We start from the raw sequence: 21872 nt of genomic DNA, 5'->3' as shown, positions 1-21872 counted from the left end.
AGAAAGGGAAAGTCATGTTCTCCATACATCCCTGCTGCCAAGACACACCAGGGATCCCATGTCACCCAGTGTGAGCTTTGGAAGCAGTTTGGTGCCTGTACTTCCCATTTCTCCAGCTCTCTTTGGTCATTCTCTTTTCTTTCTGTTTTTCTCTAAACAGATACATATTTACTTAGATTATATTCTAGATGATTATATGCAGATATCATATACATAGTATTTGTGTGTTAGAGACAGAGATAGTATTTGTTATATGCTGACTGTAAATGCTTTTGCAACTTCTGGGAAGCACCTAAGAATATGTGAATCTGTTTTCCCCCATATTTGCTTCAGGCTTTTCATAGCCGTGTTGTATTTCATTGTATAGATAAACTTTGTTTCCTGAACCAATCATTGGAGGACTATGGGGCTCAGTCCCAGTGTCCCCCTAGTTTGAGCAGTTGAGTGCTATAGTGAGTGCCCTCACACATGCAGCTTTGCTCACTGGGAGGGATCTTGTTATGTAGTAAATTCCTTGAAGTGCAATGTTTATATCAGAAGATAACACATTTTTTAAAAACTAGACTCCAAATTTTTATTTCTTTGACTGTTCTGAAATGAGATTTTTCTATAATTGCTTTCTGTAGCATTGACAACACAGTATTCAGGTTATCAGATGATTTATTCCATGAACTTCGGAAGAGTTTAATGAGGACAGAGGTCAGTTGTAGGCTTTGTTGTAGAAATTCTTCTTTTTTGTTTGTTTGAGGCAGTAAGAAAGGTTCTCAGAAACTGTGTTTAAGGTAATTTTGAGAAATGATTGAAACCAGTGTGTTTTCTTCAGAATCCTTGTGCGTTCCTCACTTTCCCTTTCTTGGTGACCTTGACAGGAGGAGGTGAGGCCCACTCATGAACTGGTCCAGAGTCTCATTTCTACCCATTCCACTATTGATGCCAAGATGGCTTCAAGTAGAGTGACACTGTTTACTGATTCCAAACCACTGGGGTCAGAAGATATAGACAATCAAGGGTAAGTGTGCTGTTTTTCTAGTCTTAATATTAAAAAAGAAAACTTATGTAAGATTATATCATACATCATTTTGCCATCATAAAACATTTTGGTGGGAATCTTTCCTGGTGGTTTGGTCGTGCTTTGCTTTGTATGTGCTTCTGTTTCTGAGGGCTCTTCACTTATATGACGATACATGGAGATATTTTCTTGAAATTATATGAAGGATTCAGTTTTCACAGACTCAGAATACTTCTCAAACATTACAAAGACTTTTCCATGGGTTGCTTTTATTTCTTAGGAGTCCTGAAGCCACTTGACTTTAATTGGCCAAAATAACAGGCAGAGTTCAGATCTCTGTCTAGAAACCACATGCCTTGTCTCTAAAATTTTTACTTAGATTGTATTGTAATATCTCCTGTGGGTTGATTTGGAGTAATATCTGACTTATGTGAATTATTTTTAGTCTGGGTTGGGAATTTGTATATATCTATACATAGTGGGTATTTTGGTTGTATATAAGGCAGAAAGTGAAAAGGAACTAAAAAGCCTCTTGATGGAAGTGAAAGAGGAGAGTGAAAAAGTTGGCTTAAAGCTCAACATTCAAAAAACTAAGATCATGGCATCTGGCCCCGTCACTTCATGGGAAGTAGATGGGGAAACAAGGGAAACAGTGGAAACAGTGTCAGACTTTATTTTGAGGGGCTCCAAAATGGTGATTGCAGCCATGAAATTAAAAGACGCTTACTCCTTGGAAGGAAAGTTATGACCAACCTAGATAACATATTCAAAAGCAGAGATATTACTTTGCCAACAAAGGTCCGTCTAGTCAAGGCTATGGTTTTTCCGGTGGTCATATATGGATGTGAGAGTTGGACTGTGAAGAAAGCTGAGCGCCGAAGAATTGATTCTTTTGAACTGTGGTGTTGAAGACGACTGTTGAGAGTCCCTTGGACTGCAAGGAGACCCAACCAGTCCATCCTACAGGAGATCAGCCCTGGGTGTTCATTGGAATGATGGATATTGAGGCTGAAATTCTAATACTTTGGCCACCTCATGCGAAGAGTTGACTCACTGAAAAGACCCTGATGCTGGGAGGGGTTGGGGACAGAAGGAGAAGGGGACGACAGAGGATGAGATGGCTGGATGGCATCACCGACTCGATGGACATGAGTTTGGGTGAACTCTGGGAGTTGGTGATGGACAGGGAAGCCTGGCGTGCTGCGATTCGTGGGGTCGCAAAGAGTTGGACACGACTGAGGGGACTGGACTGAACTGAACTGAAATAATAGTGACTTATGACTGCTAATAAAAATTAGGCTGAAAATGATTGAGATTATCTACTTTATAACTTATTTTATATATATATATATATATACACACACACAAAAACAGGAAAACATTTTTAGAAAAAGATCGTCAGCTGCCCTCTAACTCAGTTCAGTTCAGTCGCTCAGTCGTGTCTGACTCTTTGCAACCCCATGAATCACAGCACATCAGGCCTCCCTGTCCATCACCAACTCCCAGAGTTTACTCAAACTCATGTCCATCGAGTCGGTGATGCCATTGAGCCATCTCATCCTCTGTTGTCCCCTTCTCATCCTGCCCCCAATCCCTCCCAGCATCAGAGTCTTTTCAAATGAGTCAACTCTTCACATGAGGTGGCCAAAGTATTGGAGTTTCAGCTTTAGCATCAGTCCTTCCAGTGAACACCCAGGACTGATCTCCTTTAGGATAGACTGGTTGGATCTCCTTGCAGTCCAAGGGACTCTCAGAGTCTTCTCCAACAGGTATATTGTGGTAGTTAAATTCAGTGCGTCTGCCAGTGTGGGGAAATCAGTTTCCTAATATCTCATAGGAGTTATGATGATTAAACACAACAGTGCTCATGTACTACTTAGCATGGTGCCTGACAGATAAGAAGGATCACTAAAAGATCCCTGTTATTATGATGATTATTATTATCTGTTACCATTTTTGAATATTCCTCAGATCATTCTTGTGTACCTGGATACTTTAAGATAGTTACAGTTAGTTATAAAACATGTAAAATTCTTGTATCTAATTGTAAGCTTTTGCTTTTTCTACACATTCTCTTTATATAGTCATCATTTTGTTATTGATGTATTCTAACTTACCATTTTCCTTTAGTACAATTTTTAATATTTTTCTAATTGATTTTTTTCACAGTTTTATATAATGCTGCTACATTAAATAGTTTGATAGTTTTTTATTTCTTACCCCAGATTCTTCTTTATCAATTATTGTGTTGGTATTTTCAAAATGGCAGTATTTGTCATCTGTTACTGCTTCTATGTTTTTTAGCTGGCATTCTTTGACACAGAACTTTCACCTTTTTTTTTCAGTATCACAATTGAGTAATGGAGTTTCAAAGGGGAATTTCCCAGCAGTCCAGTGGTTAGGACTCGGTGCTTTTACTGCTGGGGCCTGGGTTTGATCCCTGGTTTGGAAACTAAGATCCCTCAACCTGTGGGGGCAGTCCCCCAAGATAAAAATCTACTTGTTATTATGCGATTGCTATCATTATTGCTTGTGATGCCTTTATTGTCCCTTCAGTCTGTCTTCTGTGTCCTTTTGGCATGTTCCTGTTAGTGCCAGAGCATGTCTTGCTTTCTAATAATAGGATATTTCAGGCTTGCTTTGTACTTTCCCTGCCTTGGACCTGGAGTCAGTTATTTCCCTGAGGATCATCTGTTTCAAGCTTGGAAATAATGGGTTTTCTAAAAGATCTATTAAGCACCCACTTCCCTTTTGAGCCATTTGTTTATAAAATTAGACTTTTTTTTTAAATGTTATTTCTCTATTTTCTCTGTAAGTTTTGAAGAGTGCTACTGCATAAATATACATGAATTTGCATATGACTATAACTATTCCAGTATTTATCAAATCATTCCTTTATATGTTGTGTCATTAAAACCATTTCTTAACATTTTTTCCTGTTTCTTTGCATGTTTATTGACTTGCTGGCTTAGCTGGTTATTGTACAAATAGAATTATTTTGCATTTTTTTGTTCATATAGGCAGTGGATGCCAAAAGAGGAAAAGCAGGTGGATTTGAAAACTGGTCGAGTGCGTCGGAAAGCCATTTTTGGAGATGAAGAGGAAGATGAGTCTGGAGATAGTGATGATGAAGATGATGAAATGTCTGAAGGTGACAGATTGGAAAATAGCTGTAGTGATGATGAAACAGAAGAGGGGCCAGATGCTGAAGTGCCTGATAAACAGTATATGTCTCGTAAAGGAATAAAACGGCAAAAACTTGAGATGGAAGAAGACTTTGAGGTGGATTTGCCAGCGTTTGCTGACAGTGATGATGACCTTGAGAGGAGCTCAGTGGAAGAAGAAGCAGAGGAAGCTGATGAAAGCAGTGAAGAAGAGGATTCCACTGCAGAGGAAGAGAGGGATATTTTCGAATCTAAGGCTGTTAGAGAAGGTGGTAAGCCAGAACTGTTACAAACTGATGATTCAAGTGATAGTTTGAACATGGAAAAGTCTTTGACAAGGAAAAAAGCAACTTTCACCACTTCAGATTCAGGTCATTGCACAGCTGAAGAGGCGTTTGCATCTGAAGATGAACCTGAAGGAAATTCCTCTCTCAGTACAGAGGAGGAGGATTCAGAAAATGAAGAGGCTATTAGGAAAAAGTTTCCAAAACCTCAAGTGGTCAGTAGTCAGAAACTGGGGTCAGGGAACTTAATTGATGAGACCAGTGATATAGAAGACTTACTCAAAGAAGAAGAAGATTATAAGGAAGAAAATAACTATTCCACAGAAACTTCAGGTATGCTTAAATTTATTTAACTGCCCTTGTAAACTTGGCACTGAAAAGGTTCTGCAGATAGAATGTCTACATTTGAGTTTTTGCTGTTTTGGAGATTTTGTTATCTGTTCAAATATTATAACTCATAAAAGGTTTTCAGGATGAATGAGCAATGAGCTTGAAGCATAGGGACAGATAAACAGACTTAACTGATGTCTGTGTTGTCTTTTCAGGTGCCCTCAAGTGGAAGGAAGACCTTTCCAGGAAGGCAGCTGAGGCCTTTCTGAGGCAGCAGCAAACAACTCCAAACCTTCGAAAGCTTATTTATGGGACAGGTGAAAGAGCTCATTCTAATTTCTTAAACTGTTTTCTGAAAAGGAGATGAGATTGGTTAGAGGATTTCTGTCATACTTTTGACATCCATAGATATTCCTGGCTGTCATATTTTATGTTTGGCAGATGTTTTTAATCTTCGGCTGATGAGGACTGTAAATCAGTTATACAAAGTAGATTTATGGGTTTGCCATAAAACAAAACTTTTGATAAGAATACTCTTCTGTTATGTCATTTTGTACCCCCTGTAGAAAATCCTTCAAGGGAATTTTTTTTGTAGAATTTAGTATCAGAAAAAATTCTGCCTCTAAAGGTGTTTTTTTCTCTCTGAATGAGTGCTCTGTATAACTCATTCTGTTTTTTCCTTTTACCCTTCTCTGATTTTATATTTTACTAATTTGTATGTATGTTCTTTATGGAAAGAGCTTGACTCAGTAATGCAAAAGACAAAGTGGCGAACCTGATATTGCAGTTCCTATTTACTGTATGATTAGAACAAAGCCAAGGAGTATGTGTGACCTAGGAGCTCTGAGTTGGGTTGGTGTTTAAGAATTTCTGTTCAAGTTTTGCCTGAGAAATCTTAGTGATTAGAGACTCAGCACTCTTAGAGAGAAACTCTTTATGATATTTGAAAGCTCTGTCTTTAAACGTCCCCTCCCTGCCCCCATCAGTATTCTCCCTCCAGACTACATGCTGAGCAGTAGTTTCCTGGCCTTGCTGTGTCTGTGGCTGATGTGCTTAGGGGCATCACCATATCTACTGCAAAGAGGGAGCCTCAGTGCCAGGTCCTCTAGTGGGTAGATTTGTTCTCACCTTTCTATCATGGTGATTTCTTTAGTGACAGAGGATAATGAAGAAGAAGATGGTGATAATGGGGAAGAGCTTGGAGGGTTGTTTCGTGTCAGCCAGCCTGCCAGCGAGTGTAAGCACAAGGCTGACTCTTTGGACTGCTCCAGATTTCATGTAGAGGCGCCCCATGATTGGGATTTAGAGGAGGTAAGGCTGAATATGAATAGCATATTTAACTTACGAGAGAATTCAGGAATTGTTCTAAAAGATTATATAATTTCAAAATTGCCTACCTTTTATTAGGCTTATTTTTATAACATAACAGAGGACATTTCTCCAGATATTGGAATGAGTATTTCATGCATTCTAAGCAAATGGCAACCCACTCCAGTGTTCTTGCCTGGAGAATCCCAGGGACAGGGGAGCCTGGTGGGCTGCCATCTATGGGGTCGCACAGAGTTGGACACGACTGAAGCGACGTAGTAGTAATAGTAGTAGTAGTAGTAGTAGTAGTAGTAGTAAGCAATAATATGTTCTGAGTTTAAGTCAGACCATATACATGTGTTAATGGAACAAAGGAGAATGGTTAGCTCTTAGTGTGGATAGCATTATTAATCTTTATTTTGAAGTGTTGCGTGTAGGTTTTCATACATGTGAGATATTTTGTGTTTTATAACTAGGAGATATATAATATCCCTGAGTTAACATTTTAGAATTTCTGCTATTTGTCAGGAAACAGATATCCATAACACTGGTAAATTTTCATCTCCCACTCATCACTGTCTAGTCACAGAATTCATTCAGTTCTCAGACTTTCAAGGTTTAATCCCATCTTAGACCTCTTGCCTTCTATTTTCTGTTCTGGAATGTTCTTCTGACCTTTCCACGGCTGGCTTCTTTTGATCATTCAGTTTAGTTGACATGTCAGGGAGGGCCAGTCACTATCAATTATCTGTTTTAATTTATTTTATATAATCCTTTTTTGGAGGGGGGGCAAAATTTAATACAGATTATAGAAAAACCACATAAAGTAATTGTTTGACTTAATGGCTGACTGGGTGAGTACCTCTGTAACCACCATGTGTCCATCCTAGTCACAGTCCACTCTTCTCTACAGAAGAGGGATAATAAAATGATCTGCGAAGAACCATCCTATGTTGCTACTTATGGCTATTAAGCACTTTAAATGTGGCTACTGAGACAGAAGAACCAAAATTTTGTTTGTTTTGTTTGATCTTAATTAGAATTTAAATAACCACATGTTATAGCTACCCTCTGGACAACACATCTCAGTGTGTTTTTGTTGTTGCTTGTTTGGTATCATATCTAAGAAACCATTGTCAAATCCAGAATCATAAAAATTGACTCCTGTGATTTTGTGTTAGAGTTTTATAGTTTAACTGTTACGTTTAAGTCTTTGATACATTTTGAATTAATTTTTGAATTTGATGTGAGATGAGCCCATCTTCATTCTTTTGCATGTGAATATCTAGCTGTCCTAGCCCCATCTGTTGAAAAGTCTGTTCTCTCCTCCAGTGACTTGTCCTAAAACCCTGGGTGAAAATCAGTTGATCTTTGATACATGGGTTTGTTTGTGAATTCTTAATTCTATTCCATTTATCTATACAGCTATCCTTGTGCTAGTATCGTAGTATTTATTTCATTGTAAGTTTTGAAATTAGGAAGTGAATCTCCTGACTTCATTCTTTTTCAAGAATATTTTTTCTCTACTGCAACCTTTGGATTTTCTGGATGTTAGAATCAACTTTTCCATTTCTACAAAGAAACCAGCTGGGATTCTGATAAGAATTGCTTTCGATCTGTATTTTGGGTAGGATCAATACCTTAACAATATTGTCTTCTAATGCGTTAACATAGGATGCCTTTCCATTTATTTAAATATTTTCTGTCAATAATATTTTGTAGTTATCAGAGTATCAACTTTGCACTTTTGTTGAATTTATTCCTAGTGTTCTTTTTTTAAAAAAAATTTATTTATTTGGCTGCATCTGGTCTTAATTATAGCATGTGGGATCTTTGTTGTGGTGTGCAGGCTCTAGAGCACGAGGTCTCAGTGGTTGCAGTGCTGATAGTTTTTCTATGGATTCCTCAGGGTTTTGCATATGTAAAATCATACCATCTGCGAATAGAAATAGTTATTCTTTCTGAACTGGATTCCTTTTATTTAAATTTCTTGCCTAATGGCCCTGACTAGAACATCTAGTACAGTGTTGGATAGAAGTGGTGAGAGGAGACATCCTTATCTTACTCCTGATCTTAGAGGGAAAGTTTTCTCAGTCTTTCATTGTTAAGTGTGGTGTTAGCTGTGGGTTTTTTAAAGGATGCCCTTTATCAGATTTAGGAAGTTCCTGTCTAAATTGTTGAGTGTTTTTTATCATGGAGGGTCTGTTTTTGAAAATTTATTTGATCTCTGGTTTCCATAAGTCAGTTGTTAAGCTTCATGACAGCAAGGATCTTCTTAAAACAGTTTGTCATTCAGTGCCAGCAAAGCTTCTTGGCATAGAACAGATGTTCAGTAGTAATTAGTGAGTGATTGTAGACATGAAGGGATGAGTGAATGCACAGACTTGCTTTTGCAACCATTGTAATCATACTAGCTTTGGGGCTACTTTTTTTTTTTTTTTTTGGAGGGCACCACTCCATGTGGCATGTGGGATCTTAATTACTTGATCAAGGATTGAACCTGTACCCCTTGCAGTAGAAGTGCAGAGTCTTAACCACTGAACTACCAGGGAAGTCCCCCAAGGCTCCTTTTAGAGAGTGGAGTTATATATGAAAAACATGAATCATGATCAAAATGTTATGTGAAGATTTGAGCCCTTGGCAGTGAGGGACGTGTGCTGTCTTAGGTCAGGTTCCCTAGGAAGCACTCTGAAACACAGAGTTGTGTACAAGTTTTAGTCTGTATTTGAGAAGTGCACCTAGCATCCACTCCATGTGTGTACTGGATGATCTAGCAGATCTGGGACTGGGCGCCTCAGTACTTCTTTGCAGTGTTGTACTCATACAGATATTTTGTCTTTGTTAGAGTATTAGCTAGAGGAATTAAGTTTTCAAACAACAGCAATAAGTACAGATTAATGAATTGTTAAATGTCTGATTGTTTACTTATGAAGTCACTAGGCAGATAGTATTTCCCTATCCACTGTTAATGCTATGATATGTATGTTTTTATCTCTGTTATATTTATGTCAAAGTTTGGAATGAAAGTATCCATAGAATTAAAATGAATATATCTATAGAAGTATCTTGAAAAATATTTAAAGGCAAATTGTCAGCTACTGTTTCTAAAAGTGGTTATTTATTGAATGATTGGAGCCTGTCAACTGAGTGCTGTCTTTTCTTTATAAGGTTATGAACAGTATCAGAGATTGCTTCGTGACTGGGAAGTGGGAAGAGGATAAAGATGCAGCCAAGATCTTAGCAGAAGATGGTAAGTAAAGTACTGTATTCTTCAGAGAAGACTGCCTTCTCTATATCTTATTTTCTTCCATATCTTTAATAGTCAAGTTGAAGATGCTAGTCAGTTGTGAAATGCTTTGGGCATCTCCTTTGCTTGGTTCTGCCTGGATGCATATTGTGTCTAAGGTGGAAGAGGAGAGTCTCACGGCCAATGGAATTCCCCCTTGCTGATAATCCCTGGGCACCTGGTGTATCACGGTGGAGGAAAGGAGATTCAGGCTCTTTGGGAAAGTGAGCACTTTCCCTCATCACTTACTGTCAGTGGGATTCCTGATTTACCTGGATTGCTGGTGAGATCTAGTTCAGTCTGAGGCAAGAATGAGCCTGTCTGGGCTGCCTTCTCTTGCTGCTTGGGAGCTGGGAAACACTGGCATTAAGTTGCTTTCCTGTGGGTTGTGGTATAGGGAGACGCAGGCCACTATGTCATTCCTCTGGTCCTGGGGACCCTTACCAACCCATCTTTGTCTTTCCACCTTTGAGAGTTCTCCTTTGGTTATCCCTTGTGCTCTTGCATCATTTCTGGAGTTGATGGTTATACACAGTCAGGAACAGAGAAAATATGTCTATACCATCTTTTCCAGACTAGAAAGCCTTGGTGATTATTTTCATTGTAACTGTGTAAACAAGAGAATTAGAATCTTCATGATACTGAATCTTCCTTTCCAAACACATAGTAGTCTGTTTGTTCAGTAGATAATACCTTCTTCATTGAGCCATGTTGAAGAAGGTAGTTGAGGAACTTAACTTAGAGCAGTGCCTAGTATGTGAAACACTTAAAAGCATCAGCTAAGGTTATTCCATGTGTCCTTTAAAAAGCATATTAAAACTTTTAGCATTTTAAAATGAAGTTCCAGCACATTTCTTGTTTAGATTAGTCCTAAGTATTTTATCCTTTTTTATTTTTATTACAAATGAAGTCTTCCCATCTTTTGTATCTCTTCTGGTCCTTTTGCTTTATGTTACATGAAAATATTTTGATACCTTTCCAAATGATGCCTCCCAAAGTTTAACTTCTCTGTTTCTTTTAAGGGTAGGATCCATAACTAAACTTAGAGCTCTAAAAATGAATGGATGAACACTTCTTCTGGGCTCGATATCCTTTTGGTTACTACTGTTACTCTCAATGCTGTGTTTTATGTAATCTAAGATTTTCCCTGGGCTTCCCTGGTGGTTCAGTGGTGAAGAATCCATCTGCTAATGCAGGAGATTTGGTTTTGATCCCTGAGTTGAGAAGATCTTCTGGAGAAGGAAATGGCAACCCACTGCAGTATTCTTGCCTGGGAAATCCCATGGACAGAAGAGCCTTGCGGGCTACAGTCCATGGGGTCACAGAAGAGTCAGACACAACTTAGTGACTAAACAATAACACAACAACAAGATTTTCCCCAGGCATATCATATGGTTGTACTGTGTTAATCTTACGTTGAGACTCTTTCACATGTGTTGTTATAATGACATGGATTTTCAAGTCACTCTTTGAACTTTTGGTTTGGGGACTGATGTACATGGCCATGCTTGTTACCTCTGTATGCTTCTGTACTCCAGAATATCTATCACTAATCCTGGGAAAATAGCTCTTGGCTAAGTGGGATTTTGAAGTAAAATATGGAAAAGTGGATTAAGTTCATTTACTTAACCTAAATAGGTGATGAAATACAAAATTTGACAAGAAAAAGAAGGCTGTGTAAATGCAGGATTCTTTAGGGGTGTGTAGCTATAAGAACAATGAAAATGAAGTTTGAGATGCAGAGCATCTCAACTAATCAACACTTAGTGCTAGGTGGTGCTAGAGTGTCACACGCAGGGGAGTCATTTGAATGTTCTTTTCCCAGAGGAACTCTATGGTGACTTTGAAGACCTGGAAACCGGGGACGTGCACAGGGGAAAACCAGGCCCAGATACTCAGGTATGACTTGGCCATGGCTCTCTGTCAGCCACTGGCCCTTCCTTGATCTGTGGTCGGTATGTTCTGTAGGAGGCCCCATATTGAGAAACACAAGTCTTGCTTATCTGTGTAGATTACATACTGGATGAATTTCTTCCTAAAAGTGAAGTGGGTGAGAACAGAGTAAAAAATGTTGGTTTATTTGTTATCCTTGATTCCTCGAGTTTTTTGAGTGAAACTTATTATCTCTTCTTGTTATGATTCTTCAGTCATTGAAAGTTTTAGCTCCTGGGTCACTGTCATTTGTCATCATTTTCCTCTTCTTACACTAAGTGCTGTTTTAAAAAAAATAATTCCCTGTTCTCCCTAATATTTTTAGAAGAGTTCCTGGGAGCATTTGGGTTGGGGATACTTGCTGTTACTTTTATTCACGTTTGGCATTCCCAGCCATATTAAGGAATTGCAGTTGATTGTGATGTAATTGTCTAAATGGCTCTTGTTGCAGTGCCTGTTATTTAGAGCCAAAGGCTTTGTTTTATTTTGTTTTCATGATGAGCATAACTATGATTTTTGCAGCTCAAATAGAACTCTTAAAATCTGCCTTAATATTTAATATATAAAGAAAAGGTTTCCACAAATTTTCATGAAATTTACTCTCCTGGAAATTTAAGGTTGAAGATGTGGAGGAAGAAATTAAAGAAGAAATTGACCCCAGTGCAGAGGAAAGTGCCAAGAAAAAGCATTTAGAAAAAAAGAGAAAATTGAAGGAGATGTTTGATGCAGAATATGATGAAGGAGAAAGCACATACTTTGATGATCTTAAAGGAGAAATGCAGAAACAAGCACAGGTGAGAAAACTCAGTTCCTATCAGCCTCATTTCAAGGTTGTAGTAGTGATGTGAGTATGTAACTTTGTTTAGGTCTCTGCTCCCTGACCGGCGTCTGGGCCTCTTGTTTGCACTCCTAGGTCGAGATGCAGATGAGTGTGTTTATTCATGCAGTCATCTAATTATTTCTTCAGTCAGACACTGACCAGAATTATATTAGTATCTATTTTGTACTAAGCATTATATGTTGAGGAGGCAGAAATGGCTGAGACATGGCCTCCATTTTTGAGGATCTCACAATGTATTGATTTGAGACAGTGTGTTTATTTACATGCAGGCGTTGCCTTAGTATTTTGATAACTGCTCCCTGGAGTGATGATTGAATATTTTGAATGGGCATGTGATTCTTGGCCTTGTGTGGCTTATGCGCATACCAGCGCTCTCCAGGGAAGATTTTCTGAAGACCCTCCTTGATCAGAGTTCAAAGGATACTTTGAATGTAAGGTCAGATACAGAAGTAAAGAGAACATGTAGAATGCTGAAAGGGAGATGGTCTTTCTCTGCTGTCTGGGGATGCTGAGCAGGCTGTTTGAGTTGATGAACTCTTAAGTTAGAGACACAAAGATGTGCACATAGTTGATGGTGAGTGTTTAAGTTATGCTTTGACAGATGGGGCCACCAAGAATCCCTGTAAATTGGAGCACACCTTAATATGTCTTAAGCAGATTAAGTATATGATTTATTAGGGATTTTTCTGGTGGTCCAGTGGTTAAGAATCCGTCTTCCAGTGCAGGGGTTGCAGGTTTGCTCCCTGGTCAGGGATCAAAAATCCTACATGCCACAGGGGAACTAAGCCTGCATGCTGCAACTAAGACCCAGGGCAGCCATATAAATAATTTTTAAAAGTATGTGATTTCTGAAGATGCACTTGAAGGGTTTGCTCAATCTAGTCCTTTATTTAGTCAAAGAAGTATGGTTAGTCATTAACTAACATAGTGATTCCTAGTGTGTATTCACCTTTGATAGAAGTGACTAGGTAAGTGTAAGGCTGCTGCTGCTAGGTTGCTTCAGTCGTGTCTGACCCTGTGCGACCCCACAGACGGCAGCCCACCAGGCTCCCCTGTCCCTGGGATTCTCCAGGCAAGAACACTGGAGTGGGTTGCCATTTCCTTCTCCAATGCATGAAAGTGAAAAGTCAAAGCGAAGTCGCTCACTCGTGTCCGACTCTTAGCGACCCCATGGACTGCAGCCTACCAGGCTCCTCCATCCATGGAATTCTCCAGGCAAAAGTACTGGAGTGGGGTGCCATTGCCTTCTCCAAAGTGTAAGGCTAGTTCTGTTTAAAATCACCTGGAACATTGTGGGTCATTTATAAAGAACTTTGAATATGAGATGTACAAGGGGAAATAAGGATGACTTACTGTAAGGACTGGGTTGTCATAAGTAAAATAGGAAAGCCTTTCACTGGTGTCAGTCTACCAAGGAAGATGAAGTTGGGATTGGTTAAGTTTGAGATACTTTTTGGACAAGAGGAGTGTCAGGTGGTCAATGAGGAGAGCTGTTGGGGGCCAGGGACTGAGATGTGCTGTCCCCAGCATCTGGTTGCTTTTTAAAGCTATGAGATGGGTGGAGTGACCTGGGGAGTGAGTGTAGGGGCAGGAGAGGAGAAGACTGAGACTGACCCCAGGTACTCTGGGTGGCTGGGCAGAGAGGATGAAGCAGCAGTGGGGACTGAGCAGCACTCAGGAGATAGAAGAGCTCTAAGAGGACATGAGGTACACTGGAAACCACTGTAGCTGGAAGTGATAAATTGTTTCAGATCCTGCTGATGTATTAATTTTGATGAAGACAGAATTGACCACTAGATTGTGTGGCCTTTAGTGACTTTGACAAGCATTTCAATGGAGTGTTGGTTAAAGTCTAATTTTAGGGCATTTAAGAGGATAGGAGTGGCATAACTGGAACCAGCCTTTAGAACACATCTGTGGCATTTTGCTTCAAAGATAAGTGGAGAGATGGGGCAGTAGTTACAGGAAGTGAAGTCAAAATGCTTTAAGATGAGAGAAATAACAGGCAAGATTTGTTGGAATAAAGTCCCGCAAGAGTACATGATCTAGGGTGCAAGTAAAGGTTGGGATTAAATTGAGGCATGGATAGTCTCTTAACAGCTGCCCACTAGAGCTTCCTGTGATAATGGAATACCACATGTTGATACTGACCACTTGAAATATGGCTACTGTGAATGACTGAACTTAAATTTTATTTAATTTTTATTAATTTTAATTTAAATAGCCATGTGTTCCTACCATATTGAATAGTGCAGAGCTATAAGGCTGAATATGGGTATAAACCCTGGTAGAAGGGCTAGTTGGAAGTTCTTTTAGATTGCTTAAATTTTGAGTGAATTAGGAGACAGTCAACAGTTGAGAATCGGGATGAGGAAGGAGATATTGATTGATGAAACAAGAAGTGTGAAATAATTGGAGAGTGAAAAGAGAATGTGTGGACGGAAAAGTTCAGGGTGTGTGTCAACCAGCATTAAAGGCTTTCTTCAGAGTTGTTAGTATTTGCTGTACTATAGCTTGGAGCACCAGAGAAGAAGACAGTTGGGACATATCCTCAGCAAACTATAAAGATAAAACATATATTATTTTTAACTAGGATAAAGCCTAACTAATTCTGTTCATGATTCCTTTATTTAGAAATTGGCTTTTTTCTAAATGTTAATCTTACATTTAGTAAAAATAACAGCCTTGTGGATTTTTAATTGTTTTCTTTTTCCCCCTCTCATATATATATATAGCTTAACCGGGCAGAATTTGAAGATCAAGATGATGAAGCCAGAGTTCAGTATGAGGGTTTTCGACCTGGGATGTATGTCCGAATTGAGATAGAAAATGTCCCCTGTGAATTTGTGCTTAACTTTGACCCGCATTACCCAATTATTTTGGGTGGTCTGGGCAATAGTGAGGGCAATGTTGGATATGTACAGGTAGGTACCCTTTGCTGCATACTTAACAGCTGAGGTTCTTTGATCATACTTGAGGCAATAATCTTACTGAAATCTCTTCTCCCCTCAGATGCGTCTGAAGAAACATCGTTGGTATAAGAAAATCCTCAAGTCCCGAGATCCAATCATTTTTTCTGTAGGGTGGAGGAGGTTTCAAACCATCCCACTTTATTATATTGAAGACCACAATGGAAGACAGAGGCTTCTAAAATATACCCCACAGCACATGCATTGTGGAGCAACCTTTTGGGGTAAAAACAGATTAGAATAGACTTGTTTATAGATTAATTTAGACCTTTTAGGATTTATCATTATAGTTTTGCTTTTTTCCTTTCATGAAATCGCAATTCATAAGATTTTTCTCTTTTCTGGGGTTGGAGTATATATGTGAAACAGAATCCAGAATGTGTGATTCACTGTTGTTTTTTTTTTTTTCTGTTTCCTTTAAGGTCCTATCACTCCACAGGGTACTGGGTTCTTGGCAGTACAGTCTGTCAGTGGCAATATGGTAACTATCTTGGATGTTTTATTTTATAGATTGTGTTTGAGAAATAATGTCTTGATTATGAATATGTACCTGAAACTTTAAGTTGAAAATTACTCATTTTTGTTATTTATAGTCTTCAGGGAATGGCAACCCACTCCCAATATTTTTGCTGGAAAATCCCAGACAGCGGAGCCTGGTGGGCTATAGTCTGTGGGGTCGCAAAGAGTTGGACATGCAGTCTTCTCTTTGCTTTCAATTTTCCTGTGTCTTTTTAATAAGGTGTGGGAGCAGAGAAGAGGGAAGTAGAATTGTAATGGTACTGATAATGTTTTATATTTTTATGGACATATTTTTCTAAAATTACTTAAGCAGTGCTCACCATGAGCTAACCACTCTACTGGGTTCTGACTTCCACTGGATACCAGCTGGACATTAGACTACCCCTAATGATGCTGGTTTAGCAAAGTATGTTCACACAGCCTTCATTTGACCAATCAGAGCAGGTTTTATTGGCCTCATTTAACAGCAAAGAAAACAGAATAATGAGCAAATGTAATCTATCCTAAATGTCCAAAATTTAATTTTTCAGCCATTGTAGCCAAATTTTCATATTCCCTTTCATTTATTCATCTTTGTGAAACTGTGTTACTATGAAATCACCCTCAGTAAAATGCTCAAGATATCATCAGTTTTGGCTTATGTGTATTATAGTTTCAGATAACTTTTGTTAAAATACTGGTTTATATGTTCACATATTCTTTTTCTTAGGTGACTGTAAGTGAATTGCACTTCAGCAATTTATTGCATTACAGAGAAATGTAGTTTTTCTCTTGCTGATATTTTTCCTGTATTGAAATTTTGGGGGTTCCTTTTTAGCCTGATTTCCGGATAGCTGCCACAGGAGTTGTCCTTGATCTGGATAAATCTATAAAAATTGTAAAGAAATTAAAACTAACTGGTTTTCCATATAAAATTTTCAAGAACACTTCATTCATTAAGGTCTGTATATCTCTATATATATTCAAATATTTTTAATGTATATATTGTTAAAGGAGGCATGAAATACTTCTCATTTAGGTCTAAGATATAGTTCTAATGCTTTCAGAAAAGTATTTGAAATCTTCTCTAAACTTGGTTTTTTATATTTTTAGTTTACTCCTTTGTATTATTCTCTGTGTTACTTAAATATTCTCAGAAATCTTAAGGCAAAATAAAATAGACATATTTAGTAATTAAGGCTATTATTTATTATTTCCCTGTGAGATTGTCACAGAGCCAATATTGAAAATATGTAATCTCATTCACTAGGTTTTGTTTCCTACCTTTTTGGTTTGTGTTGAGAGAGGGGGAAAATCTTGAGTTTGTCAAACAGATCAGTAGAAAAATAGACAAAGCAGTTCTCAAAATACTTTATTGGCAGGGGTATGGAGAAATGGTTGTTATGTCAGGCAGTATAACATGGGAGGGTAGTTTGAACAACATTTATTGGAAATTTCATTAGTGGGCTGTTTCCATTAAAAATATAGAGTTAAGATGATCATCAAATGTTCTTAAGGTAATATACAACCATCAGCATTTATTTGTCTAGCTTTCTTTATTTTTGGAGTGTGTGCACATAAGTAATAGGATGTGAGCTGTATAGTCCAGCCCCGTGAGATGACAGCAAAGGCCATCGAGGCTAGTTCAGCCAATAAACATCATTTGTTCCTTTCTTCTCAAAGATAGCAGTAATGAGCATGTTTATGAGCTCACAATAGAGTCTTAATTAGTGTTATTTCAGGAAAAATAAAGTTGTATTCCTGTTGACCTAGTAATTCTACTTTTGAGGGGAAATACATTTTGATTGTTTTATTACCCTTCAATGAATTATTGTCTGTTTTTTAACCAAGGATATATTTATGAACTAAGAGGTAAAATATCTGACTTGTGTCTATATACTTTTAAAATATTTATACATATATATCTATAGGGAATGTTTAATTCTGCCTTGGAAGTGGCCAAATTTGAAGGTGCTGTGATTCGAACGGTCAGTGGAATAAGGGGACAGATCAAGAAGGCGCTCCGGGCTCCAGAAGGAGCTTTCCGGGCCACATTTGAGGATAAATTGCTGATGAGTGGTAAATCTCCTTTGTGGTGTGTTCTTAACAGCATGTTACTGTTCAGTATTGATTTCTAGCCAGTGTGAATTATAGGTGGGAGTTTAGATCTTTAGAAACAGGAGTCGGGACTTTCCTGGTGGTCCAGTGGGTAAGACTTTGCCTTCCAGTGCAGTGGGTGTGGGTTCAGTCCCTGGTGGTGCAGCTAAGATCCCACATACCTCATGGCCAAGAAACCAAAACATAAAACAGAAGTAATATTGTATCAAATTCAATTAAGACTTTAAAAATGGTACACATGAAAAGAAAAGAAAAACAGGAGTCAGCTGTAGTTCCCCCCACTTGGAACATCTTGTGCACTGCGCCCAGCAACAACCAGAGAACTTTTATACTATTGAAAAGTAGTTCACTTGGCACAGTCTCTCTTCAAATACTATGCAACCAGCTAGAAAAGTTTGGAGTATTTTGTTTTTGTGTGTGTACTAAGATGGATATGAATCTTCTCCTGAAAATGGTAATGTAAATACACTCTCTTTCCAGATATTGTCTTCATGAGAACTTGGTATCCTGTCTCCGTTCCAGCCTTCTATAACCCAGTAACATCTTTGTTAAAACCAATTGGTGAGAAAGACACCTGGTCAGGAATGCGGACAACTGGTCAACTCCGGCTTGCCCATGGCATCAAACTAAAAGCCAACAAGGATTCTCTCTATAAGGTACAGTCGCGCATATGTTCTGTAGATGCGTATCATTCAGAAGCTTTTATGTAATGTTTTTTTGTGGTTTGAATTTTCAGGTAGAAAGTCTAACATTAAACATGAGTGAATCTGTTTATGTTCATAGACTATTTTGGAAGGAACACAGAAAAAGTGGTAAAAGTGGGTTTTCTCTGTATGGGAAATGAAGTGTTAACATACGTACAGCTTCCCTGATAGCTCAGCTGGTAAAGAATCCGCCTACAATGCAGAAATTCCCGGTTCAATTCCTGGGTCGACAAAATCCACTGGAGAAGGGATAGGCTACCCACTCCAGTATTCTTGGGCTTCGCTTGTGGCTCATCTGGTAAAGAATCTGCCTGCAGCGTGGGAGACCTGGGTTCGATCCCTGGGTTGGAAAGATCCCCTGGAGAAGGGAAAGGCTACCCACTCCCATATTCTGGCCTGGAGAATTCCATGGACTATAGTCCTTGGGGTCACAAAGAGTCAGACACGACTGAGTGACTTTCACTTGCAACATACATACGGAGAGGAGGTTCGCAAATAATAAGTGTGTACAGCTCAATGAATTTTTTTGCTTTTTTTTTTAAAATTGGAGGATTACAGTGTTGTGTTGGTTTCTGCTGCACTACAATTGTGAATCAACCCTAAGTATACATATGTCTCCTCCTCCTTCAGCCTTCCTCCCATCGCCACCCCATCCTACCCTTTAAATCTTAAGTTCTCAGTCCCTGCCTGAATTCCCATTTTCATTCAGGTTTTAGTCTCTGAGAATGTCCATTATTTTGTTCACAGCTTAACAAGGCATTTGAAAAGATTTGTTTGTGTTAATGGTAGATATTTAATTGTTTCGTAATAAGTGAGTAATTCAGGGTTTTGGTTTATCATTCTGCTAGAAACAGTTTTCCAGGCATTAGTTTTTCTGTAAAATAGTTAATAAAATTTGAGTCATGTTGCTATGAATTGCTGTTAAAATATACTTGAGGACATAGTACCTGTTGTCCAGTTTGTGGAGCTTACTTATTTTTGAGAAGGATATTTCTCTGAATTCTTTTCATTCTAAAATATTTTGGTTTTTAAACAGAGAATATTGAATATTATTGTGGGCGATGTCTTTAACAATAAATTTAAAGATATTTCAGAAATATTCTCTATGTAGTCTACTTTAGTAAAGGTTTAGGGCAAAACTGTCAGCTTACTAACTACTTTTGAAGCAGTTGAGGATTTTGGTCATCTCAATTTAAGTATAGAATTTGGTTAGCTTGAAAATCGAACGTAGAGAGAGTTTTGCCTTCATTTGTCGTTTAAATCTCGCTTTTTTAAATCAGCCTTTTATCAGAAACAGAATAAACTTCTTAATGAGAATCAGGGGTGGGGGCACTTTGGTTCTTCATTGGAGGAAGAACTATGTCCTTAAATCCAGAGAGGCTGATAGTCAAGATGAAAAGCTAGATTATTCTTGTCAGGCTAGAAAAAGCCATCTCAGCGCTCCAAAGATAATGCCTAAATTTGCCATTAACAGAAAGGTTGGATCTTTTCATCCAATCTGTTAAGATCCCATTGCCCATACTATAGAAATTTGTACAGTTGATTTCTTGGAAGAATTGTAAATATGTATTCCATATATATTCTATATATTCCTTTGTTTTGCCTGTAGCTGTACATGCTCACTGAAGTGATTTATATTTGATGGATGATTGAGTCCTCATTTCTCATGGTCAGCAAACTATGGTATTACTGATTTGTGGAAAAATCAATCCATTGAGAAGATTTCATGCAAATTTTAAGTGTGCATAGATCATAATTTAAATATGTCATAGTCTTTGTTTTCTCTTTCTTTTTCAGCCAATTGTGAGGCAAAAGAAACATTTTAATTCACTGCATATTCCAAAAGCCTTGCAGAAGGCCCTGCCGTTTAAGAGCAAGCCCAAGACCCAGGCAAAGGCAGGCAAGACTCCAAAGGACAGAGTGAGACCAGCCGTCATACGGGAGCCTCATGAAAGGAAGGTACTGTCAATGGATGGCTTCTAGTACATTGCATTTAGATGTGAAAATCATGCTCTCAGTAACACACTTGGCATTCTTATTGCATTCTCACTTTACATGAGGAAAGGATAAGGGCCAGACTTGCTCAGGGCACTAGATCTGGAAGTTAGAAGAAAGGCCAGAATCCATTTCCCTTCTTTTGTTTAGTCATGCTCTGCCTTATGCATTTTAATGGGGAATAAGAAGCACACAGCTGGCACATCACTCTATCAGCTGTACAGAGTATCCATAGAGTGATTAACAAAGGTGGTTTTGTGGTCAAGGCTATTAAATAAGTATTTTGCTAAGTCAGTATGCTCCTACTTATATTTCCATGCAAATTATAATTCCCTAGTTCAGGATCAGTTTTCACTAGATTAATATTCATTTGGATAATGAATTGATTCTCATTTTGATACAGTCAGCTGCAGTGTTTAAGATCCCTGAAACTTAGAACGAAAGCATGCTATAGCTGTAAGAATATTTTGATGCTCAGTGGGTTTTGTCCTTGTCAGATCCTTGCACTGCTGGATGCTCTGAGTACAGTGCACAGTGAGAAGATGAAGAAAGCCAAGGAGCAGCGGCATCTCCACAACAAAGAACACTTCAAAATGAAGCAGAAGGAGGAAGAAGAGAAACTGAAGCGACAGAAGGACCTCAGGAAGAAGCTCTACCGAATTCAGGGTCAGAAAGAAAGAAGAAATCAGAAGTCCAGCCTAAAGGGCCCTGAGGAGCAGTTGAAGTGAGCTGCAGACGGATAGACTGTCATTTGAACCCATAGTGATGAATGTTTTCACATTGTAAGTGACAGGTCAGAGGATTGGACAAGCCTGTTTGTTCGGTGCATTACCCAGACTGTGCCTTCAAGAGGAGAAATGAGACTGCTCATAGGACACGTGTTCATTCTCAACATCTAGGTTACGGCAAAATAAAGCTATATAATTTATGGTTTTCTAGATCCCCTCACATTCCTCTTAACCTGTCTCAGTTTAATTTTGTGCTACGAAAGTATTAAAATATTTTCTTGTTAATTTTGCCTGAGTAGTTTTCATTAAGGAAGAATGCTTAATAATTGCTTTTTCAACCAACTTCATGATGCGTTTTCCAGGAGGGAAAAAATGTTAACTTGAATTCTCAGCATTAAGGTAAAATTTTAGAGACGGATATGTAATTTTTGGTTTTTTGTCTGTTATGTGTTGTGTTCTTTGATCATTGATCCTAATGGACATTTTACGTCTTCACGTTTTGCAGTTAGCGTTAGCTGTGCATACTCAGTCACTTCGGCCGTGTCCAGCTCTTTGTGACCCTATGGATAGTAGCCCGCAAGGCTCATCTGTTCTTGGGAATCTCCAGGCAAGAATACTGGAGTGGGTTGCCATACCCTCCTCCAGAGGATCTTCCTGGCTTGTGGATCAAACCCACGTCTCTTATGTCTCCTGTATTGGCAGGCAG

General features: G+C 38.5%; 1 protein-coding gene across 7 annotated transcripts in view; it reads left to right on the top strand.

Annotated features, from left to right (window-relative positions):
- The window catches only part of BMS1 (BMS1, ribosome biogenesis factor), a 49798-nt gene extending 28347 nt beyond the window's left edge, over positions 1 to 21451 (top strand). For all 7 annotated transcript variants that reach the window (XM_018042272.1, XM_018042271.1, XM_018042273.1 and 4 more), the window contains 15 exons: positions 870 to 1009; positions 4030 to 4790; positions 5003 to 5104; positions 5941 to 6098; positions 9264 to 9345; positions 11207 to 11280; positions 11931 to 12107; positions 14890 to 15078; positions 15167 to 15347; positions 15546 to 15604; positions 16460 to 16582; positions 17553 to 17700; positions 18220 to 18395; positions 20241 to 20402; positions 20936 to 21451. In XM_018042272.1, coding sequence (XP_017897761.1) covers positions 870 to 1009; positions 4030 to 4790; positions 5003 to 5104; positions 5941 to 6098; positions 9264 to 9345; positions 11207 to 11280; positions 11931 to 12107; positions 14890 to 15078; positions 15167 to 15347; positions 15546 to 15604; positions 16460 to 16582; positions 17553 to 17700; positions 18220 to 18395; positions 20241 to 20402; positions 20936 to 21166 — 2763 coding nt within the window. In that variant the 3' untranslated portion in view covers positions 21167 to 21451. The remainder of the gene's footprint in view (positions 1 to 869; positions 1010 to 4029; positions 4791 to 5002; positions 5105 to 5940; positions 6099 to 9263; positions 9346 to 11206; positions 11281 to 11930; positions 12108 to 14889; positions 15079 to 15166; positions 15348 to 15545; positions 15605 to 16459; positions 16583 to 17552; positions 17701 to 18219; positions 18396 to 20240; positions 20403 to 20935) is intronic.

Source organism: Capra hircus, chromosome 28 (genome assembly GCF_001704415.2).
Source record: "Capra hircus breed San Clemente chromosome 28, ASM170441v1, whole genome shotgun sequence".
In the NCBI taxonomy this organism is placed as follows: Eukaryota; Metazoa; Chordata; class Mammalia; order Artiodactyla; family Bovidae; genus Capra; species Capra hircus.
Note: the sequence above shows the minus strand (reverse complement) of the source record. Positions and strands in the feature narration are given on the sequence as shown.